Raw genomic sequence first — 23,360 nt, forward strand, 5'->3', positions numbered from 1 at the left:
CTTTCTCCCTCTCCCCTTCTGTGCCCAGTCTCTGTGGGACTGGCGGATGTGCCTTTCCCGTTTTCGCGGTCCGTCCTGACGCAGTTGCCCTGTCTGTACACCCCAGTAACCCGGATTGCGTTCCCACTTGGCCTCACACAGCCCAAGACTCGGGGATTGGAGGGAAATAGAGCTGTTTTCTTCTGGGCCCGCAGAACTAAGGGTTGCAGAGGTTGGCATCTCTCAGAAACAGGAGCTGACCCGTACAGGTAAAGTCGTGATCCTGCCTTGCCTCAGCCCTTGCCATTTAAAGCGGTGTCTTTAGCGCTCACCTGTAATTCTCAAACCAAATTGTAATTGACATTCTCAAAAATTCTCGTCTTGGCCGGATAACGTATTACCAACCGAGATTGCAAGTTGAGTGAGGGTCTTTTTTTCCCTTTAGGGAGTTAGATCTCCGAGAAAACAGGTTTGAAAACTGAGGCCCCCGATGGTGTGATGGGCCAGAGTGGGATCCGAAAGGCCTCAAAGAGGAATGCATTTTCTGAGTCTTGGAGGTATTTTATTAGAAGTGTGCAAGATGGGGAAAAATGTTCTCTGCAGAAGTGGGAAGTAGCAGAGATAAAGAACCTCAGTGGTTTCTGGAAACTGCAGGTAAGGCAGGGAGGGGGATGAGGGAGTATTTAGAGAGGTGGCCAATTCAGTTCATGGAGGCACTGTACCGAACAGTCACAGATGGAATCCAGTTGAAGGTGTGAACTCATTGTTGGAACTAAACGTGGATGGAGAATAGAATTTCCCAGATAAGGGCAAAATTCTGCATGTGCTCAAATAGATGGGTGGATGAGGACTATCTTCTACAACAGGTGGATTTTTTTAAAGGCTGCAACTCTTTTCCCACATTTTTAGTGGTTGAGGTGTTGCAGACATTTTGAATATAAGTTTTCAGGGGTAGGAGTTAACTTGTAACCTAAACTGATGGTGTTTAGAGTTTGATAGAAATTATGCTATATTACATACAGTTTAGGACAGAGCGTAGATTGTGAAGTAGAAATATAACAAGATGTAAAAGAAACATTAATGAGAAAAAGCTGTTGCAATTGTGGAGTTCTGTGAAACCAGAGATCACCTTTAAGGAGAAGTTTTCAGAGAATTGTACATTAATTATCTCTCTTTTTTTTCCTACACATGGAATTTTTCAGACCTTTTATCAGGAAACAGATGACCCTGGTCTATCAATTCCTCAAGCCTTTCATAATAATAAATAGAGCTGATCCGTTATACAACTAGGTTACCAATGACACTAGTGGATTTTGCAGTATTCCTGCCTATGATATTTTGGTAATAGTAAAGAGAGAGAGTGGTTGGAAATGTCGAACTGTGACAAAAGTTGCAGAGTTGGTGCTATAAGAAGCATTTTTAAAATTCTTTAGTCATTGTAAATCCTAACATATGAGGCAGGTGCTTATTATAATTTTATATTTTGTGAACATCAAAGGAACTATACTTCCTATTTCTCTTCCTGATCCTTTTTGTGTGTACTGCTCATATTCTTCAGGATTCTGTGAGATAGCTTTCATTTTATCCTTGGATATCTATCTAGTGATTTTTTTTAAAAAAATTTTTTTCTAACCTAGCCTGCATCTTTAGGTGTTGAAAACTCAGGCCATAGCAGAAAAAGAACTCAGGCTTTGATTAATTTGGAGCTTTATAGTAGGGGCAGTTTTTCTCTTATTATGATACACAATTTAAGTTTTACTGCACTTAATTCCACTTACTAGGGCTGGGGATTTAGCTCAGTGGTTCCTCCATCTGCCTTGCAAGCACAGGGACCTGAGTTCGATCCCTAGTACCAAAAGAATGAAATTAAAAAAATTTCCACTTACTGTAATTGTGTTCTTAAAAAGCAGATCTGCAGGAATTATTGCAGAGTCCACTAGAGTCATGGATAACTTGGGTGTATGACATAACAGCCTTGCTTAACTACTACTTGAAAGATTTGAGAGTTTACTAACCTGTTTCCTGCTGGAAGCAGGTCTGAAAAATGTATGTACTGGGGAAAATGGGAAGGTGGTTAAATCCAATTTAAAGTTACACTTGAGAGTGTACAACATTTCTTTCATAGTAATTTCATAGTACTGTGTTATAAGTAGAAGGATTGATGTTTTTCACCCATTACCTGATACATTTAGAGCATTTTACAGGGTGCTTAAAAATGTTCCAAGCATGGTGATAAGCTAGAGAATTAAAAATGAAGACAGAAGAAGAATCCTCTGCTTTTCAAGGCCTCATGGTATAGTAAGAGATAGATTTGTAAACCACTAGGCAGCACAAGTTGTAGAAGTAGCTGTGTTGTTAATATCCACATATGTTCAGGGAAAACTAACTGGGGATATATCATGATAATACAGGGGTAGTAATCACTAAAAGCTTCTAAGATACATTCCTAAAAAAATAATAAGTAGGTGGTACCTTTTGGAGCTTTTTTCATGTAATTTTTCCAGCCAGGTGCACATGTCTAAAAAAATGCCTTCCAACTTAGGTGGACATCTTGAAAAGTTTAATTCTGATAAGAGTCATGTTTACTATATTGCTTTAAAAATGAAGCCCTTATGACAGATGGATTGATTAAAGGGTAATGCTGCCATTAAAAAAAGAACTAAATAATAAAGAAGTTATTAAAAACTGTTTACTGCCTTCTTATGAGTATCTGCTTCTTTTTTTTTTTTTTTAAAGCAGTGGCCAAGTTTATTTGAGAAAGTAAAAGTAAAGAGTGTGGGGAAAACTGGTTCTGTACAGCAAGTTTGGGCTGAGTTAAAAGAAGAAAAAGTAAGATAAAGAACACCCTAGAGAAAGCAAAGTAGGCTGTTGTGAGGAAAATCCAGGATAGTAAATTCTTGATCCAGATGTTAAACAGTGCTTCAGTGCTGCTTTTTTTTTTTTTTTTTAACTTGGCAGTGGACTTCATGAAATAAATGTATCATGTTGTTTGTAATATTGCAATGTAATTTGATTGGTCTGGGTCTTACCAGAGTCTTGTTAAATTACATTGGTTGCAGTGGGGCGAATTGGATAAACTGGCTTCATAAATGTTGAAAAAAACTTTCAAAGAAATAGATGCATTGAACTTGTATAAATAGAATTATATAAAAAGAAGAAAAGGAAATAATAGGCACAGTATTCTGGAAAAGTCATAAGTTGTGATTGAAAAATAGGTGTATGTTTGTTTTTTAAATTACAGTAGAAGATACATTGCCATTGATCCCCAGATTATTCCCCCTCACTGAACACACTCATCCTTGTCACTTTTGGAAGCAATTCTGGAAGACCTCTTTTGTGTCCATCGTTATGCTTTTATAGTTGCCTTGATGTCCTGAATCAGTTTAAAACATTGACTTTTTGTGGTTATTTTGAATTGGAGAAGAGCCAAAAGTCACACGGTGTCAGATCCATCGAATAAGGTAGATGAGAACACACTGGTTTTTATGAACTTGCTTTTCTGATGGATAACACTCAGCAGGAGCCTTTCTGATCATACTTCATAAAAACTTAGGAAAGAAGACTTGCAGAACTGCTTTAGAAAGTGGCAATAATGGAAAGATGAGTGTGTTTGAAGCGAGGTGGATACTTTGAAGTAGATTAGTGGCCATGTGTCTTTTTTTGAACATTCACCATATATTTTGATCACCTATTATATGAATGGCTTGGGAAACCACATAATCAAATGTGGTTTCTTGTCTATATCCTGTCTTCTCTTTTGAATGGTGAATTCACCGACACTTGTAGTGTTTTAATAGATTAAGGAAAGAAGACCATATGTGTGTGGGCAGGTAGCAAGTATGTCCTTACCGTGATTAATCCAGTTCTGTCAGCTTAAAGTTCAGAGAAAAATAGTGCACTTCTATATTTACTGTGATGCAGAAATTTAATTTTATTAGCTTTATGTTATAGAAAACTAGGCAGATGTTTATGACAAATTTCTAATAAATTTAGAGTATTTGAAGGTTTGAGGGAGAAATATGGAACTTTAAATGTGTAAGATTTTGCTGCATATTGATATCCTAAAGCTTGCAGAGCAAGTCAAATCAAATGAAATTGTCAACAAATTATCTTCAATTTAGGAATGAAATCAGTAGAAGTATGGTCTCGTAAAACCTCATTAATTCAGCAGAGGTATTTTTGGTAAACATTGAGTTCTCAGATGGAAGAACTCTTGGAGGCAGAAATCTTCTGTACTACTTGATTTTTCACCCTAAAATTTATGGATATATTTCTGTCAGAATCGACTCTTCTGGTTAGGGAGATGCACTCATGTTAACGGATGTTACCTCAAATCCCCTTCCTCACACCTCCAGTTGCCCCTTTAAAAACTTTTTTTGGCCAGGTGTGGTGGCGCACACCTGTAATCCCAGCATTCAGGAGGCTGAGGCAGGAGGACCGCAGTCAGTTTGACACCAGCCTGGGCTACATAGTGAGTTCTAGGTCAGTCTCAACTACGTACTTAGACCCTGTCTCAAAAGACCACATCCCCCCAAAAAAAACTTTGGGTGATAAAATGTGCACGATATAAAATTTAATATTTTAACTTTTTAAGTGTACAGCTCTATGGTGTTAAATGTATACATACACGCAACTATCACCACCGTTCATCTGCAGAACCTTTTGCCTATTTTTAACTTTCTAGTGGAACTGGTGGCCATTCTTTGATTTAACTGTTGACTAATAGGTTGTTTATTTCATTATTAATATTTTAATAAATGCTTCTTAAATGCCCACTCTGTGCCAAAAACTGGAGATGCAAAAATGAAATAGCTTCATGTATTACAAAGAGCCTTATGCTGGTAACGAGGAATCTTGGTCTCTGCTGCTAAAGGGTCCTGGAACCTTGATCTCTAAAAGTCTGTAATGCTGAGATATCTCGGCACAAAACGCTTGAAGCCCTCACTGTGTAGGACGTTCTGTAATCCCGATCCCACTTGCTCTTCAGCGTTAAACTACAAAGATGTCCCTGTATGACGACCTGGGAGTGGAAACCAGCGACTCAAAAACGGAAGGCTGGTCCAAGAACTTTAAGCTTCTGCAGTCTCAGCTTCAGGTGAAGAAGGCAGCTCTCACTCAGGCGAAGGTAAGACAAGTCTGCAGGGCAAGTTCCCTGTTAGGCTTACAAACAGATTGATTTTAGCTCGCCCTTCTGCCTTTTTATCAGATGAATAATAGGAGACATTCATATGGGGGAAAGAATAAAAAAGTGTAAAATCACTTTTCCTAATTCGTGGGAATAGAAATCTTTTATGGAATGAAAAGTAGTATTCTCCACTTCCAACAATGACACTGGAAAGTTTGGGGAAAAAACTTCTAAATGTCTTAGATGGACTGAGTTGGTTATCAGTGTGTTAGTCTAGGTAGGACTTGCTTTTGTTCTTGTTGTATACGTGTTGGGCATTGAGAACATCTTTGGAATCATTCATGTAAACATTAAAAACAGTTGTTAACTAGGAGTATAGGTCAACGGTAAAGCTTTTGCCTAGCATCCACAACAAAATAATTGTTGAGTAGATATTATTGGTCCTTAAGGGATGAAAAGATCTTACTTTTTGTATGGCTGAAGCAGACAAATACTGTATTTAAACAGATACACAGTGTTCAGTGTATTCATCTCATGCAAGCAGTTTATATTAAAAGGCTCCTTGGTGGAGGAGACAATAATGAGGAAAGGTTGAGAAAACTGCTTGGAAGATAACTGAAACATTTACTGATAAAATGACCTACTGGGATTTATTTCAAAATAATCCAGTCTTGGCTGAGGAGGTAGGGCTGTGCAGGAAACAAAATTGTCATTAAGTTGGTAATTATTGAAATTAGGTGGTAGAGACTTAAAAATTTATTAATCTGTCCTCTTTAATGTTTTGTTTGAAATTTGCTATTAAAGTTCTTTTCCCCATTACTATATCAGTAGATACCTTGAAGTGCTACATTTAATTGTTCAGTATTATAGAATGTCTTCATTGGATTAGGATACCCACAGTTAAAGCATCACTTTCTTAAAATTTGTGGCGGGGGGGTCTTCTGCCTATGGGGGTTTTATTTTTGTGGGTGTCTTTTTCAAATTATTACCAGATTGAAGAAGACAGGGATTCACTCTGTAGTTCAGGCTTATTTTGAACTCAGTGTAGTCCAGGCTGGCCTCAAGCTTTCAGCAATCCTCCTACCTCAGCCTTACACATAAATTTAAATAAAAGCGGCCAATCAGACAAATGGGTAGTATATGATTATAGCAGTGGTTGGATTAGAAGGCCGTAGTCTTTTAAGATTATGGTTTTATCATATGTTAAAGGTTTATTACAGAGAACGGAAAAAAATCTTTGTTGTCTGTAGGAATTTCAGTTTGAAATTTGAGCACACTTTTATTCTTTTGATAATTTAGAGCCAAAGGACAAAACAAAGTACTGTCCTTGCTCCAGTTATTGACTTAAAGCGAGGTGGCTCTGCAGACGACCGGCAGATTGTGGACACACCACCACATGTCGCAGCTGGCCTGAAGGTAAGCCCCATACCTGCCTTTGACCTTGGTAACATTTTCCTGCGTTTTGTACAGTTTATTTTCCTTGCATGTCCTCCTTAACAGGTTCTGCCCTTAGTAGGCCTTTTGAAATTGGTCGTTTTTTATAGAAAAATTGGAAACTAGTGCCATGTAAAACTTTTCAGTCCTACTCTCAAAAAGTTAAAACTTTAAATTTGGAATAGCTTTGTGTTGTATGAGACCTCTACTTTCTGTTCACTAACTTCCTTTCCTCACTTAATATATTGTAACTGTCCATCTATGTCAAAAAATAGGGGATTGTATAATTTTAATGGAACCACTATTGTATGCATGTACTATATTAAATTTCTGTCAGATAATTTATGTGCTTACTGTTTTACTGTGGATTAAAATAAAGGGCTAAAATTTTTCTCCCACTCTAAAAGCTTTTATCATCCCAGTGACTTTTTGTAAGTTTAAAACAAAGAAACAGGCATGGTGAAATCTCCGTCAGCTGGGTTAATGAAGATGAGGATGTGATCTGTAAAAGGGTAACTTAAAAGGTCATACTTAAAATTAGACATTTTGAGGTACAAATGAATATAAACTGTATTTAAAATTATACCAACTCTGTGCTTCTGCAGATGGCATTTGGAGGGGGCACCAGGGATCGAACTCGGGTCCTTGTGCTTGCAAGGCAGGTGGCAAAAACCACTGAGCTAAATCCCTAGCTACTGATAGCATTTAAATGCCATGTGGAAAAAATCAGCACGCATTGTGACAGTTGACTAAGGAATTAGAAGCAGATAATGCTGTTATTGTTGTGTTTCTTGGCATGGTCCTCTTGTTGTGGTCCATGTGTCATCCCCCGTGCAGCTGCCCACGCTGCTCCCATCAGACTCAGAAACAGTCTCAGCTGTGGGTTCCCTCCCTCTATTTCTTGGCTGTCATCATCCAGGCTTTGATTTTTGCTTACTTCTTGCTTGCTTTATGAGGCAAGCTGCAGCTTAGCTCTTCACCTTTTCTGACCACAAGAGCTGGTCCTACTCTTAAGGCTCAGTAGACCCTCAAGAAGAAGGGCATTTCACAGTGGAGGTGTCTTTGGCTTAGTCACTTAACATTTTTTTCTGTAAGTTTGCTACCTTTTTTCAATACATCTAATCAAAAAGCAGATCATCTTCTGTAATTGTATGTTGATTCTATCACCTATAATATTATTTTCTCCTTTTTTTTTTTTTGGTACCAGGGATTGAACTCAGGTCCTTGTGCTTGCGAGGCAGGCAGCGGAACCACTGAGCTAAATCCCCGGCCCCTTATTTTCTCCATTTAATCAGTAAGCAATTTAATGATAAAATAGTCATTTTATCATATTTGCATAAGTACTTCCTATCTTTGGAACATCTGGGATCTGATTGTGCTTTTTCATTGTCATAAGTAACACTGTAATGGTCATCTCTGCTGTATACATTTAAGAGTTTCTTAGGATAGATCTCCTGAGGTGACATTAAGAAATCAGTCATGTTTGAACTGGGTGTGGTGGCAGGTCGCTGTGAGTTTGAGGCCAGCTTGCATTGCAAAGAGAGACTGTCTCAAATAAAACCAAAGAAAAAGGAAAGAAAGAAAAAGAAATTAGCCACTTTTATGGCCAATTTATTTTAATGACAACTAATTCCCAGCAGTAGATATCATCATCTGCCATATATACGTGCTTTAATTTTACCTGGCTTTTCCCTGTCCAGTATTGGGGTATTAACTTTTAGTTTTTTAATGAACAAACCATCTTTTTTTGATTGTTTTGGGGGTTTTTATTTGTTTTTGAGACAGGGTTTCACTGTGTAGTTGACACTGACCTGGAGCTCACTATGTAGTCCAGGCTGGTCTCAAACTCACAGTAATCCTCCTGCCTCAGCCTCCCAAGTTCTGGGATTACAGGCGTGCGCCACCACACCTGCCCAAACCATCTTATTTACAACATTTAGAAAAAGATGGTTTGTCATTAAGCTTAATAAAGTTGTTTCCTTTCAAATTTTATAAAATTTGTTTCTTTTTTGTAAGAGTTTTGTTTCTAGTCTTAACTGAAAAGAAATCTCATTCATACACTGCTGGGTTTGAAATGTGTTTTGAGTATAAGTTTGTAATCACCCTTTGGGAGCTCTGCATTAAATAAGCTTTCCAGTGAAAGAGCTTGGGAGTTGATTATAGTTACTATATTTTCTAATTGTTTTGATTCATTATATCATAGAGATTCCTGATTTTTAAACATAAGGATATTAAGCATTTGTTTTAGAATGCACAGTGTCAAACCAAACAGACCTGTTGATATTGAACATAAGCTCTTTTGCTCAGATGAGTTTTGTGATCTGATATAAAACACTTTACAAATAAATTTCTTGCCTTTAATATCACTAGGAGGTGTACTTCCTGCAAGAAGTGTGGACTGAGCACTCGAGGCCACTGATCTTAACTTGTGCCTTTTCTAGATAATCTGTATAAACTAGTAAATCATATTTTTAGAGATCATCAGAAGAGTTAATGCTAAGGAAGCTAACAAGATAGGCTTTGGAAAGTTAGATCAGGACTCAGTGATTCATGCTGCTAATCCATTTCTAGTCAGTTGTGCCGTCTCCCTTTTGTTTTGCTAATTTCTTTGTCAAGAGTACCTTAATTAAAATTTTTCTTTTCTTCTCAAAGAATATTCCAGATTTCTAGAGAAAATGCAAAATGTTACTAACTCTGATCTTAGTGGACCTTTAAAAATTACGGTACTAGGAGAGGAATTATAGCTCCCCTGTGTGAAGCTTAGGGCCTAAAATGTAGCCTACTGGAAAGGAATGTGTGCTCCAGATATAAAGAGACCAAGACGAATGTGTCCTAAAACTGTAATACATGGTTATAACTGTATATATACTCCTAAATAATGACTGTAAGAAAGAAAGATTTTTTTTTTTTTTTTGGTACCGGGGATCGAACTCGGGTCCTTGCGCTTGCAAGGCAGGTGGCGGCACCACTGAGCTAAATCCCCGGCCCTGTAAGAAAGATTTTGTTGTTCATGGCTTTCAAACAGTTATTTAGTGTTTTGTGTAAGTTAAGTTTTTTGCTTCTGAGTGGTAGTGTCTTATGTTGTAGTGGTATCTTATGTAGGAACTCCGGATGAATGCCTTGAGCTGTTATGAAAATAGTCCTAAACCAAGAGGTGAGATCCCTGTCAGGGTTCTGCCACTTGGCTGGGTGTGGCCTCCTTGGGCATGTGTTTCCTCCTCTATAAAACGGGGTGGAGGGAGTAGTTGGTCTTCAGGGCCTCCTGTATTTCATTGTTTGACCATAATTCTGTGAGTAAATTTGAGATACGGAGATGACATGACTGATGTTTTTCCTGTCCTCAGGACCCTGTTCCCAGTGGGTTTTCTGCAGGAGAAGTTCTGATTCCTTTAGCTGACGAGTACGATCCTATGTTTCCTAATGACTACGAGAAAGTGGTGAAACGCCAAAGAGAAGAGCGACAGAGACAGCGGGAGCTGGAGAGGCAGAAGGAGATAGAAGAGAGGGAAAAGTAAGGCTGCGTCTGTGTTGGAGGGCGTTTTGTAGTTGGGGTGTTCACTGACACACTGTGTTTATCAGGGTGCTGTCCTCAGTGCTGCTACCTGTAGGGCTCCGTGCCTTAGGGTTGATCTGAGTGCTCAACAGAAAGGATAGAGTTGTGTATAAGAATTTATCGTGTGGCGTCTCACCATGACAATAACTTGAGCAAATTACTTTATAGACTCTAAAAAGCTTAAAGTATAAATTTAGGGTGAGTTTAAAAAAAAAAAAACCTTAGAAATTTGATGTTGATGGGTTTTTTCCTGTTATGACTGCTAACGTCACAACTACTTAAAATATTTAAATGTTACTCTTTACTGTTTTGACCTACGGGGAATTTTCTTCATGTATTTTTCTGTATGTTTTTTGAACAGTATGGTTAATAGGATTTATTTATATTTCTTTTAAAAATACTTAATGTTAAAGAGTTAATAAGTAGCTGGGTGTGGTGGTGCACGCCTGTAATCCCAGTACCTGGGAAGCTGAGGCAAGAGAATCGCTGTGAGTCCGAGACCAGCCTGGGCTCCATAGTGAGTTCCAGATCGGTCTCAACTACATAGTGAGACCCTGTCTCAAAAAACCAAAAAAAAAAAAAAAAAAAAGAGTTAATAAGCATTAAATATACCGTTTCCCCCTTGTTAAATCATTTCATAAGTGTGTATCCTGGAGAATTGAAGTTAAATATGAAGAAAACTTTTCTCTTGTTAAGTTATACTTTGTTCTCATTAAATTTATTGTTTATCTTTTGAGGTTTTTCTCACTTTTCGTACTTTTTCTGTTTAGTCTTCCAAGCATTTGTGTCTACCCCCACTAAACACACAAACGAATAATGTATTGTGAAAAAAGATTTGTGTATTTTCTAGCCAAGAGGAAATCAACATAGTGTCTCAGTTTCTTACCTCTAAATTAATTCATCTCTGATGAATATTCATTTCCTTGTTATTACAGGAGGCGTAAAGACAGACATGAAGCTAGTGGGTTTTCAAGGCGACCAGATCCGGATTCTGATGAAGATGAAGATTATGAGCGGGAGAGGAGAAAAAGAAGTAAGGCCTGAACATAAATACTATGTTTTAAGCATGGCACAAGCCACCACGTGCTTTTTGTATTCAATTTGATGAATAGTTCATTTGACATTGATTGGGGTCATTTTTTTCTCAGAACTCTCAGTAGTCCACATTTGCATAACGGCTTCAGTTTATATTTTCCAATATTTTCTGCTTTGAGCTTCACGGACACATTTCTTGAATACTTGGAAAATAGCATAAAATATGTTTGCACATGTTCCGTTACCTACAGCACGGCCATACTTGCTCCTTGTTCTGAGTCTAGTTGCGTCTGTGCTCAGTGCTGCTTAGTTTTTCCCAGAGCCTATTACAGGCGCCGTGTATGTCTTGGAACATAAAGGGCCATTGCTGCTGTGCTGCTGCGGACAGATCGGTGCTCTTCTTTTCATCTGGTTAGTAGCACATTTCCACTAATCACTCGAATTTTGTGTATTGAACTTAACTGCACTTGATTCACTCTGCACATCAAGCCCTCTATGTCTAAGTCACAAGATTTTTTTTTTGTTGTTTTTGGTACTGGGGATTTCAGGACCCTGGGATTTCGAGGCAAGTAGTGGTACCACTGAGCTAAATCCCCAGCCCCTAAATGACAAGATTTTTAAAGGTAATTGTAAGAAGTATTTCTAAAGAAACATACGAAGGTTTTGTTCAGGTTCATCTTTCTCCTTGTGTCATCTAGACCTGTGTATTATGATTCATCTATATTGTCTTTAATTTACATTTTTTAATTTCATTGGTGATAGAAGCATAGCATGTATCTTAGGGCCTATACCTAATGAAGAAATTATTATTATATCTTCACTTACGTTGTCCGTCCAATTGCCAGATAACAAATAGGAAAGATTTTTCTTAGCGTTTGGTTTTTATTCACATTCTCCATCCTGGAAACTTGAGCAGGAACAGTGACAACTCCTAATAGATTCTTCAGGAGCCTGGACTCATACTTCCAGATAAGCGTTTAGTTTAGTGGTTAGCACCCTGGCCAAAGAGTGCTGTGTGGTGGGAAATAGCTTTGGCATCACAGGGAACTGGGCTTATGCACTTCTGCCCAATTCACTGTAATCATTTTCTCACATGTAAAGTGGGAAGAGTAGTGCCCACTACACAGGTTTATGGTGAGGTCCGTAATGTTCAAGTGCCTGGTGGGTAACACATTCTGAGTAAATTGTTACTCTTTTTTAAGTAGTTAATACTTTTTCATATTGTGTGCTTTTGCTTTAAAATTCATTTGATAGAGCTGGGCGTGGTGGCGCACACCTATAAGCCCAGCGCTTGGGAGGCTGAGGCAGGAGGATCACTGTGAATTCAAAACCAGCCTGGGCTACATAGTGAGTTCCAGTTCAGTCTCAACTACATCGTGAGACCCTGTCTCAAAGAACCAAAAGAAAAATAATTCATTTGATAACTGCATTCTAAAGATACTTGAATGACTTCTATGGAAAAAAAAATTTTTTTTTGTCTCTGCATATTACCAGTTTTCTGCATTTTTAATTCTAGTTATAGCTATTTAATTGTTCAGTTGTTAGTAGGACTTTTCCATTTTTCTCTTTTCTGGGAGCATGAAGTTGTGATGATACAATCGATGGCATATGGGCTGGGGATTTAGCTCAGTGGTTCCACCACCTGTCTCAACAGCGCAAGGACCTGAGTTTGATCCCCGGTACCAAAAAAAAGATGGCATGTGTTGTGGACTCTGGCTCCTGAAACCATTTTCCTCCTTTAATTACTGCTTATGTTTTTTACAGGTATGGGGGGAGCTGCTATTGCACCACCTACTTCTCTTGTAGAAAAAGACAAAGAGTGTAAGTAGATCCCTTTTGTTCTGATGCTGGGGGCAGGGGAAAGATACTGGAGTACTTAGGAATTGAATGCAGGGACAATGTACCACCGAGCTATTTATTCCCTAGTCTGTTTTATTTTGAGACATATTCTCTCCAAGTTGCCCAAGCTAACCTTGAATTTAGGATCCTCCTGCCTCTGAATGTCTAGGATTTCAGGTGTACGCCATCACACCCAAGTCTGATACAAATTTCTAGTCCAGTTGTGAGGGATCTAAGTTTGGATTCCTAGCTTTTTTTTTGAGTTTAGAGTGAAATAGCCTGTAAAGTTGCCTTAACAGTACATTTTGTTTTTTGTTTTTCCAAGAATTCCTGTTTCTTTTTTCTTTTTTTTTTTTAATTGAGTTTATTGGTACATTCTAGGTATACAGTACAGTTACATTCATTATTGATATCTTGTACCTTTACATGACAGGTCTTGGTTCTCATTTTTCCCCTTGTCCCTCCCCTCCCTTCAACCCCTCCTCCCCTACCCATTTATAAACACTTTATTTCCATCTTTTTATTTTCTCACATTTTTTTCTTTTCCCTTATTACCTTTCCCGTTTCTTGTTTCATTTGGAATTAAAGCAAATGTTGATCCATTTATAGCTTTCTTACTAGGGGATTTAGAGCCTGTTGTATTCATGATCTTCCACAAGGGGGCAGTACCTTCTTGGATTCTTTTTTTTTTCTCATTTTTGTTGCGGAACAGGTGTGTATTCACTTAAGTACCGTGCCAAAATATGACCCATCTAGTGATGCTTTTCCCACTGAGCTGTCCTTGAATTTGGAGGTTGGGAATGGGCTTTGATATATCGTCTTCTACATACATCTGTTCTCATTCTCTGGATTGCGCAGTACCTAAGCTAACATAAAATATCATTCATAGTATTCTTTAATACCCGTTTCACTATTTGTTTTCTTTTTCCCCATCTTAACCATTTTATTTAGTTTTTAAAATCGTATTAGTTCATGTTTGCAGTAACGGTTACATTCATTTTGAGAAGTTGGTACATGTACATAGCTTGTCTTAAATTCTTTTTACATCCCCTTCTGCTCCTTTCTTTCCCAGCTGCATTTTTCTCCTATTCTCCTCCCCACTCCCTGTAGTTTTTTTCTATTTGTTTTATTTTGATCTTTATTTGTAATGGGTTTCTCATGTGAGAAACCATATGATATTTAAGCTTGTGTGTCTGATTTATTTCACTTAACATTACTGTCTCAAGATGCATCCATAGTGTTTTCTTTTTTAAAAGGTAAATTTTAAAATGTTTAACACCTATTATGTGAAATTGAAAAAAACTGACAAGCAAGTCTCTGCAAGTGGGCCCAGGCGTCTGGATAGTTTTAAAGCTTCTTGTTGATGCTGATACAGTTGGAGTTGAAAACCACTGCTCCAGTGTGTGGTTCCTGACCTCACAGACCTTTATGGTCTCTGAGACTAGTGGTATAATAAGTTCAAATCTTAAGACAGGCATACAGTCACTATGGGAATCAGATGAGTTATGTTTCCTTGGGATATACTGAAGATCTTGAGGATTCAAGCAAGAATTACCATTTACGGACTTTAAAAGGTAACATGTCAGTAACATCAAAAGAACATTTGTTGGGGATATGAGCAGTAGGAACAGAGGTAGAAAGTAGTATTCTGTTTTTGGTTTAAAATTAAGTCATGTACAAATTAAAATAGATTTGGTTTTTCTCCTTATGATAAACTAAAAATACAGACTAAATTTATTCAAAATAAGTAATTGATACGAATGCAATTTCAAATATTTCTTTATTATTTTAGTGAATCTACTTTATTTTTCCTCAACAGTACCCCGAGATTTTCCTTATGAAGAGGATTCGAGACCTCGATCACAGTCTTCCAAAGCTGCTATTCCTCCTCCAGTGTATGAGGAACAAGATAGGCCAAGATCTCCAACCGGACCCAGCAACTCCTTCCTTGCTAACATGGGGTAATGATTTCTTGTTTAAGAAAATGTAAAAGTGACTTAAATAGTGTGAAGTATTAGTAGCTCTTTCAATAGACACTGATCATTTGAAAGTGAGGATATTTGAGCTTATAAGAAGGAACATGGTATGTTCACAGTGTCCTGCTCAAGGGTTAGTGTTGGAGTCATACGGAGGGTGTTCTAATGTAACACACCGTTTTTGCAAATCTGCCTATTAATACAAATTTTGGCTGATTTAGCTGTTAAACATTATTTCTCTGGTAGGAACAGTTTCTGATCATAATTTACACTTAGCATTTCCAGTTAAAGTAGCTCATTTGTATTAGAGGTGAATAAGACTGGGTTATCTAGAAAGGGTCAGTAACCTAAGTCATTTACCTTAAGGTCATAGTTCTGTACTTTTAATTTAAGAAGTTGATCTGGGTAGGGGATACAGCTCAGTGGTAGAGCAATTGCCTAGCACATGTGAGGCCCTGGGTTCAAGCCCCAGGACTGCAAAACAAAATGAAAACCCCTGGTCATTGTAACTATAATTAGACATTTGTTTGCTGTTCATAAAAGTCATTTTAAAGGTTCCTGTGCAGGTGGAACTCCAGTGTTCTGTTTTAAACCCTGCTGGATTTGGCATGCATTTTGGTTAAAAGAATATTTTTTATTGTTTACTTTCATGTTGCGAAGAGGCCATCAAATAAAGGGATGTCACACTAAAGTCGTGTTCTTGTGTTAACAGGATGCTGCCCTAGTAGAAATGCTGCTAGTGAGATAGTCCAGCATGGTCGCACTGAGCTGCCTCACCTGTTTACATCCACTTTGCTTCTCAGCCTCTGGGAGGTGGCTAGTCAGATGTGCAGTAGATGCCTGGGGGCTGAGCACATGGGGAAACATTGTGAGTTTCCGACTCACTTGTCCATCTCCTAAACTTGCTCAGTTTTATGTGGTAGCTACTAGCCATAGGTCACTATCAAATTAGTTTGAAATTTAAACTTCAGTTCCTTAGTCATACTAGCCTTATTTCAAGTGTTTGGTAACCACATATAACTAATGGCAGCTGTATTTGACAGTGCAGATAACGGAATATTTCCATTACTACTACAAATTCAGCTGGGCGTGTGGCTCGCACCTGTAATCCCAGCACTTGGGAAGCTGGGGCAGGAGGATCACCACGAGTTAGAGGCCAGCCTGGGCTACATGGTTTAAGAGAGACTCTTGTCTCCAAAACAAAGTTTTATTTAACAGTGCTTCCTAGAATGTATACTAGAAGGTTGGGTTTTTATTTTTGTTTTCCTCTACTTATAATAGAAATTGACTTAATTCCTGTTAAAACAAAGGTTAGATCTTTAATTTATGTTTAAGAAAGATGCAGTGTAGGGCCGGGGCTGGGGATTTAGCCCAGCGGTTTTGCCGCCTGCCTTGCAAGCTCAAGGTCCCAACTTCAGTCCCCGGTACCAAAAAAGAAAAAAAAAAGTGTAATGTGGCACTGTGTATAGTTCAGCCATTTTTAGTCACTTTTTTCCTCCTTAGAATAGCTTGTTCAAAAGACAATCTAAAAAGAATTAAGTACATGAAATACCTAGGTGCAACTCTAGTGGAAGCAGGGTTTCATGGTTCAAGATAAGCAGCAGTGTTCGCAGGATAGCCCTCTTAAGACACAGTAGGCTCCTCAGAGTACAAAGTGAAAGCTGTTTTGCTGTCACAGGAAGAGCACTGGACTAAGCATCAGGAATTGTGACTCTAAGGCTGGGGATTTAGCTCAGTGGCAATGTGCCTGCCTCAAAAGTGCAAGGTCCTGAGTTTGATCCCCGGTACAAAAGAAAATCGAATTGTGATTCTGGTTTTTAGTATGTGTGCTGCTGAAGTGAGCACATGGGTTCTAATTTTATTCTGCCATTAACATATATAGAAATAATTTCTAAATGTGTTGCTTTACAGTTATCTTCATTATATAGAGAGTGGTGGTGCACAACAGTAATCCCAGCACTTGTGCGGCTGAGGCAGGAAGATTGCCACGAGTTTGAGGCCAGCCTCAGCTACATAGTGAGTTCAAGGCCAGCCTGAACTACACAGAGAGACCTTGTCTCCAAAAAAAGAAACAGTCATCTTCATTATCTTAATTTCATACATATTTTTGGACAGGCCACTGTTTTAAGTAATGCCAGTCATGAGCCATGTGGTAGTCCAAATCCAGAGCACAAAAGAAGTCTTATTTTCTCAGGAGTACTGGAAGGATTTTATCAGAGAAACGAGCATTCCCTTCTGAGATAATCTCAGGGTATTCTGGTGTAATCATTAATTGTTTATATTTTTCTCATCCTGAACGTCACCACACCTTCCATCTAAAGGCTCACTGTTTATTGTACATGACCTCGCTATACTCTCTCTCCAGAGGGAGATTGCTGTGATGTAAAATCCAACTTAGATTATAATTGTTGTAACAACTTTTCTACTGTCCTCCTCCTTCTAGTGGCACAGTAGCACATAAGATCATGCAGAAGTACGGCTTCCGGGAAGGCCAGGGTCTGGGGAAGCATGAGCAGGGGCTGAGCACCGCACTATCCGTGGAGAAGACCAGCAAACGAGGGGGCAAGATCATTGTAGGTGATGCCACAGAGAAGGGTGAATCTCAAGGTAAGTTCACGGGGAAGCAGAGCTTCAATACAGAAAGGCAGGCCCTCCCCTAGCGGCGTACTGTAATTCTCCCATTGTGGTGCACTTCTGCTTCTGTTTTGTGGAGTGGAGAAGCCTGAGGGTCATCTTTATTTTTCTAGAACAGAGAAGTGAAGGCCCTCAGGAGAGATAAAAAATGAGACTGCCAGAAAATGAATAGTCCTTAGCAAAATTTGTCATACTTACTTTGACTTAGCAAAGAATCTAGTTAACATGATAAACTAATTTGCTTTTATAACATACAGGACATAGCCAAATGCATTGTATCAGTGATTTTATTTGCTATATCTGCAGTAGGTTTTTCTCTGCTTTTTCTTTCCTGCTTGTTCATTATAGTGTTTTCTAATAGATTGCTCTTTGAAATCACATCTTGCTCTGTAGTTTTTTGGTAGATTATATCTACTTGATGTTACATTTTCATTTGATTTTTTTTTTTCTTTTTTTTTTTAGTACCGGGTATTGAACTTGGGTCCTTATGCTTGCAAGGCAGGCGGCAGAACCACTGAGCTAAATCCCCAGCCCTTTCATTTGATTTTCAAGTGGAGAAATTATGTTAACGTCAAGTCAGCTGAATTCCAATTTTAAATTAAGAAATAACTTCTGTGGGCAAACCTATTCATGCCCAGATTAGCAAGCAGCAGTCAGCCTGAATGGTAGTACCCAAAATCATGTTATCTAAATTTATGATATCTGAAGTTGGTGAGCTAGTAGCTAGAGAATTAAATGCTTGCTACTGTGTGCTAGTGGTGATCTTGGACTACTATTTCAAGGTAGAACTCATCAGTAAAGGTTGTCAGCCATGTGTTCTTACCAACCTTTTAGGAAATGAAATGAGGGGGGATAAAAAACTGCATGTAATGGTAGAAGCAAGAAACTCAGAAGATATGAACATCAGTGCAAACTAGAGCTTTTATTGCAGATAATGCAACATTTTTACTCAGTGACTACTTGCATAGATGCATTTAGGTGACTCTAGGATTTAAATGATATAAATTGCTATTGCAGTTAAATTCATCATTGTAGTAGAACTCAGATCTGTTAGCATATTTCATATGGTTTGATACAGATGCATCAAAGAAGTCGGATTCAAATCCATTAACTGAAATACTTAAATGTCCTACTAAAGTGGTCCTGCTGAGGGTAAGTAGCAAAAGAAAATCTGTGTACCTTGATTTTTGTCTCATCCCATTCTACCCTACCTCCATATGCTTTCACCCCTGCTGGCTTAAAAGTGAAAGAAAACTAAAAAGAATACTTTTTGCAAATAATGCCTTTGTATAGGTTCCATAAAAGACTGAACTTTTCATTGCCTAAGTTTCTTTGTTAAATAGGATATTTGAGATTGCAGTTATTAAAATGTTTAAACTTGCTAAACTTCAACTTAGTTTCTACATTTTGGTGCTTGTATAGATGTTGTAACTTTTCACAGCTTAGTGTATAATTAAAGATATGATTGTTTTGATAATTCGGGGGCAGAATTTTTCATTGTGTCATTTAAGACTAAGAACGTGCCATTATGAAAGAATACCTTATAAAAACTTAAATATTTATAAATTATATGTGGTACCTAGTTTTTATTTGTTTTTAGAACATGGTTGGTGCAGGAGAAGTTGATGAAGACTTGGAAATTGAAACCAAGGAAGAATGTGAAAAATACGGCAAAGTTGGCAAATGTGTGATATTTGAAGTAAGAGAGTTTTCTCTTGATGTTTATAAGTTGTAATTGGCAGTTTACAAAACATTTTGTAGAAATGGGGAAGGCATTGCTGTAATTAGGACTGTCACACTGTAGAAGATGACAAATATTGGTTATATTTGTCATATAAAGCCAAGATTTTATTGGGCAAAGAAATAGAAAGTTTCATTTTATGATTGAAGATCAGGATAGCGATTAAAGACCTTGATTGACAAACCTGTGCTCATTGTACTTAGGCATGCCTTTGTTTTCAGTCATTTGGCAAGCATTTATGTTCTGCCACCCATATGTCGCTTGCTGTATGAGAGAGCATTTAGTTTGCAGGAAGCATGTTTTGTGGTCTTGGGGGATATGTTTGTTTGAAGAAACACAAGCACGTGTAAAATAATTAGACCATGTTCGGTTGCTGTATTTGCTAGTATCAGCTATAAGTGGGGGAGTCAAGAAAAAGATTGCATAACAAATAGAGCAGGCTTTGTGAACAGTATCAGATGTGGGCTGAACTTTGATGTGAACTGGTAAGATGTATTGGAAGAAGGGAGGAACAGTATTTAGATTGAGGTAACACGAGATGTGATAAGACGACAAAGATGGAGCGCTTGGCATGTAGGGAGTTAAAAGTGTTGATGTAAGTAGAATAGAGCTGTATTATGGAGGGTGTAGAAAGATGGACAGAGCTGGCCAAAATGTAGACCTCGTATGAAGTTTTTATCCCAAGATTTCTTTCTTCTTTTGTGTTTTGTTTTTTGAGACAGGGTCTCGCTATGTAGTTCAGGTTGGCCTTGAACTCACTAATATTTAGCCCACGCTGGCTTTGAACTTGCAACACTGCCTCAGCCTCCTGAGTACTAGGATTATGTGCATGTGCCACCAGGCTTGGCTTTTACCTAAAAATTCTACTTGCATTTCTGCTTCATCATATTTCTCTTTGTTGACCGTATTATGTGTTTGCATGACAGTTGGCATAGGGCCTCTCCATGAAGTCAAAGACTGTCTTGTGAGCTGGGCGTGGTGGGGCACACCTGTAATTGCAGCATTCGGAAGGCTGGGGCAGGAGGATTATTGTGAGTCTGAGGCTAGCCTGAGCTACTTAGTGAGTTCAGGGCCATCCTGCCCTACAAAGTGAGACCTTGTCTCAAAAACCACCCACGCAAAAACAGACTGCATTAGGTAGCTCCCAGCACCCAACACTGTGCCTTTCTTAAAACATATTCTTTCCTTGGTAATTACCACTTGTCCATATATGATGATAATTAGAATATTTACTATGATACAACTGATTCTTTAAATGATAATTTTATTCCAGATTCCTGGTGCCCCTGATGATGAAGCAGTACGAATATTTTTAGAATTTGAGAGAGTTGAATCAGCAATTAAAGGTAAGTTGCACGGCTAATTATTAAGGAATTTAAAAGGTTGAATTGTGACCTTGATCTTTATGCTGCTATTATTTATATTAAAGTTTATTTAAGTTAATATTTTGGTGCTGTCTTATATTTGAATTAACTAACTTGTCTTTTTGTTTGCCTTTTAGCTGTTGTTGATCTGAATGGGAGGTATTTTGGTGGCCGGGTGGTAAAAGCATGTTTCTACAATTTGGATAAATTCAGGGTTTTGGATTTGGCAGAGCAAGTTTGATTTTAAGAACTAGAGTCATCTCAGACACCCTTAAACGAGCTGCGGACTGAGCAAACACAATGATCCTTAAAAGATCTGTGATCTGAGCAGAGATGGACAAAGCTGGTGAATACTGGGACTGCTGGAGGGACTTCTGATAAATATGTTGACTGATCCTTTTTTTATTTTATGTTTTTTTAATATAGTATAAAAATCCTTTAAAAAATATGTGTGCATCTCTGGTTGTTTTTTTTATTACATCTGAGTTTGTTATTATAATTATTATTGCTGGAATTTCATGATAGTTCTCAGGTGCTTCGTGATACATTTCTTGCACTTAAAAAATCTAGAAAGTTTTGGTACATAGAGTTGGTATTAATTTTAATCTCTGTCTATATCCATCCCCCCAATAGAGCCTGCAAGTTACTAAACTAGCTTCATAAATTCTGTAACAAAGCATCGTTTTGATAGTGAAATATTTGCCAGAGGTGAAAATACCTGCTTTCTCTAACGGTATTTCTTAGTAACTCCAGTCATAGAAGACACACTTTACAACCTGAGCTAAGGTGGAATTACCATGAGCTGTTTGGATGAATCATTTGTTGTTAAGCTAAGTGAGACTGTGGTGTTTATGATGGATTCATGGAGTTTGGGTATAGAAATCATGAATTTAGTATTTGTTTTCAGAAATTCTAGCATGGTCTTTAGGGTAGATCAGAATTTTAAAACCTAGTAGGAATATTATAAATGTGTGCCCAGTCATGTTTTGGGAAGGGGAAATCTTAGGATCAGGATCATACCAACAAAATTTGCATAGGTGTTGACTATTATATGTAATTTAAAAATTTAACAGCTATATCAGCTACTTAAGCTGTACGGCCACTAATATAATTCTGGAATTGCAGGAAATTTCAATGTAGTAGCATGTGTGGCTTAGAAATTTAGCAGGACCACAAAAAAGAAGACAGATAAAGTACTCAGTACTGAGGTTCATTTCCAGGCAAAGAGATTGCTCGAGAAAATATACACACCTTTTTTCTGTTCCTTGCTTTCCCTTACATTGCATGTTACTTTCCTAAAGTGGCAAGTGAAGGATATATGTTGTCTTTCGGGTGGTTGTGACATGAAAGTATATTATGACCCTTGGGGGGAGAAAGAATTGAACAACTTCTTTATATCCATGGACTTGAACATATAAGGAATATCCTGACTTTTTTAAAAGGGTTTTCTTCATATTTGTATTTACCAAATAGAATAGCATTTTATCTTTTGTGGGTTTGGGTTTTTTTTCTGGCAAAATCTTGCTAAGTAGTTCAGGCTTTCCTTGAACTCATCTATGGGAGCCCAGGCTGGCCTCAGCCTCTGAGTGCTGGGATTATAGGCCTGCACAACCACACCTAGCTTTTTTTAATTTGAATAAAACTGAATTAAGACTGGAGTTTTGGAGGCTGAGGATGTAGCTCAGTAATAGAACACTCACCTAACATTCAAGAGGTCCTGGATTTGATACCTAGCACCACCAAAGAGATTTGTGTTAAAGAGTAAAAGCTGGGTGTGCTGGCATATGCCTGTAATCTCAGCACTCAGGAGGCTGAGGCAGGAGGATCATTGTGACTTTGAGGCTAGCCTAGGCTACACTGAGTTCAAGGCCAGCCTGGACTATATAGTAAGACCCTCAAAAAAGTAAAAATTAAAGAATTCCACATGCCACTATTTTTAGGACGTTAAGAGTCAAAAGCCCTGAATTTAGATAATTTTACTTGTGGAATTAGTTTAATGAATATTAATGTGGATACCCCTTTTGAGTTTCCACTTAAGCAAATATACCACACAGAATATTATGTTTATTTGTACAAATTGAAGTGCTTAAAGTAAATTCCAGTCTACCGTTTCATGCTTGCATTTATTATGATGTAGAATAACACTTTGTTTTCATTAGATTGCTTTTGCCGGCATTGTCCTGTTAAACCACTAGAGAAGTGCAAAGGACTCCTAACTCAGGTATCCTCGGTGTTACTGTCTGAATTACCCGCAGCTGCATGAAAACTTTAGTGAATGTTGGATTAATTTCTAAGTCTGCAAGTTAATGCTTGGGAAATTTGAAATTAGTTTTGTATATTAACTAAAATTCAGTATAACTTAAACGTTGCTTAAGCTACAACATAAGTAGCAAGAATCAACGTGGTGGACTTTTGTTATTGATGGCCCATCTGATCTTTTGAAAACCCTTGAATTTGAGGGATTTCTTTCTTTCCCCTTCTACCAAACAGATTAGACACTTGTTTTCCCAGTCTGTCTTGCAGGTCAGGCCAAGAGTGTGGACTCGGAATCTTCCAATCAGACTGGAATTTCAGCTTGGGAGAGCTTTATGAACTGTCCTCACTTTGCTAAGGGTACATTTGATGTTTGTCTAGCCTTGGGTACAGCAGTGGTAGAGACCTGTTACCATGTGGGCGTGGC

General features: G+C 38.0%; 1 protein-coding gene across 1 annotated transcript; it reads left to right on the forward strand.

The window, feature by feature from the left end:
• The first annotated feature begins 46 nt into the window (after positions 1-46).
• Rbm17 (RNA binding motif protein 17) lies at positions 47-21,092 on the forward strand. The gene is made up of 12 exons (XM_010621406.3): positions 47-248; positions 4,967-5,104; positions 6,404-6,520; positions 9,883-10,049; positions 11,027-11,124; positions 12,891-12,947; positions 14,785-14,926; positions 17,385-17,548; positions 18,654-18,727; positions 19,176-19,274; positions 20,590-20,662; positions 20,818-21,092. The coding sequence occupies exons 2-12, from the start codon at positions 4,982-4,984 to the stop codon at positions 20,919-20,921; spliced, it is 1,218 nt and encodes a 405-aa protein (XP_010619708.1). The 5' UTR covers positions 47-248; positions 4,967-4,981; the 3' UTR covers positions 20,922-21,092.
• The last annotated feature ends 2,268 nt before the right edge of the window (positions 21,093-23,360 follow it).

Source organism: Fukomys damarensis, unplaced genomic scaffold, assembly GCF_012274545.1.
Source record: "Fukomys damarensis isolate Sample0158 unplaced genomic scaffold, DMR_v1.0_HiC HiC_scaffold_10, whole genome shotgun sequence".
Classification (NCBI taxonomy): Eukaryota; Metazoa; Chordata; class Mammalia; order Rodentia; family Bathyergidae; genus Fukomys; species Fukomys damarensis.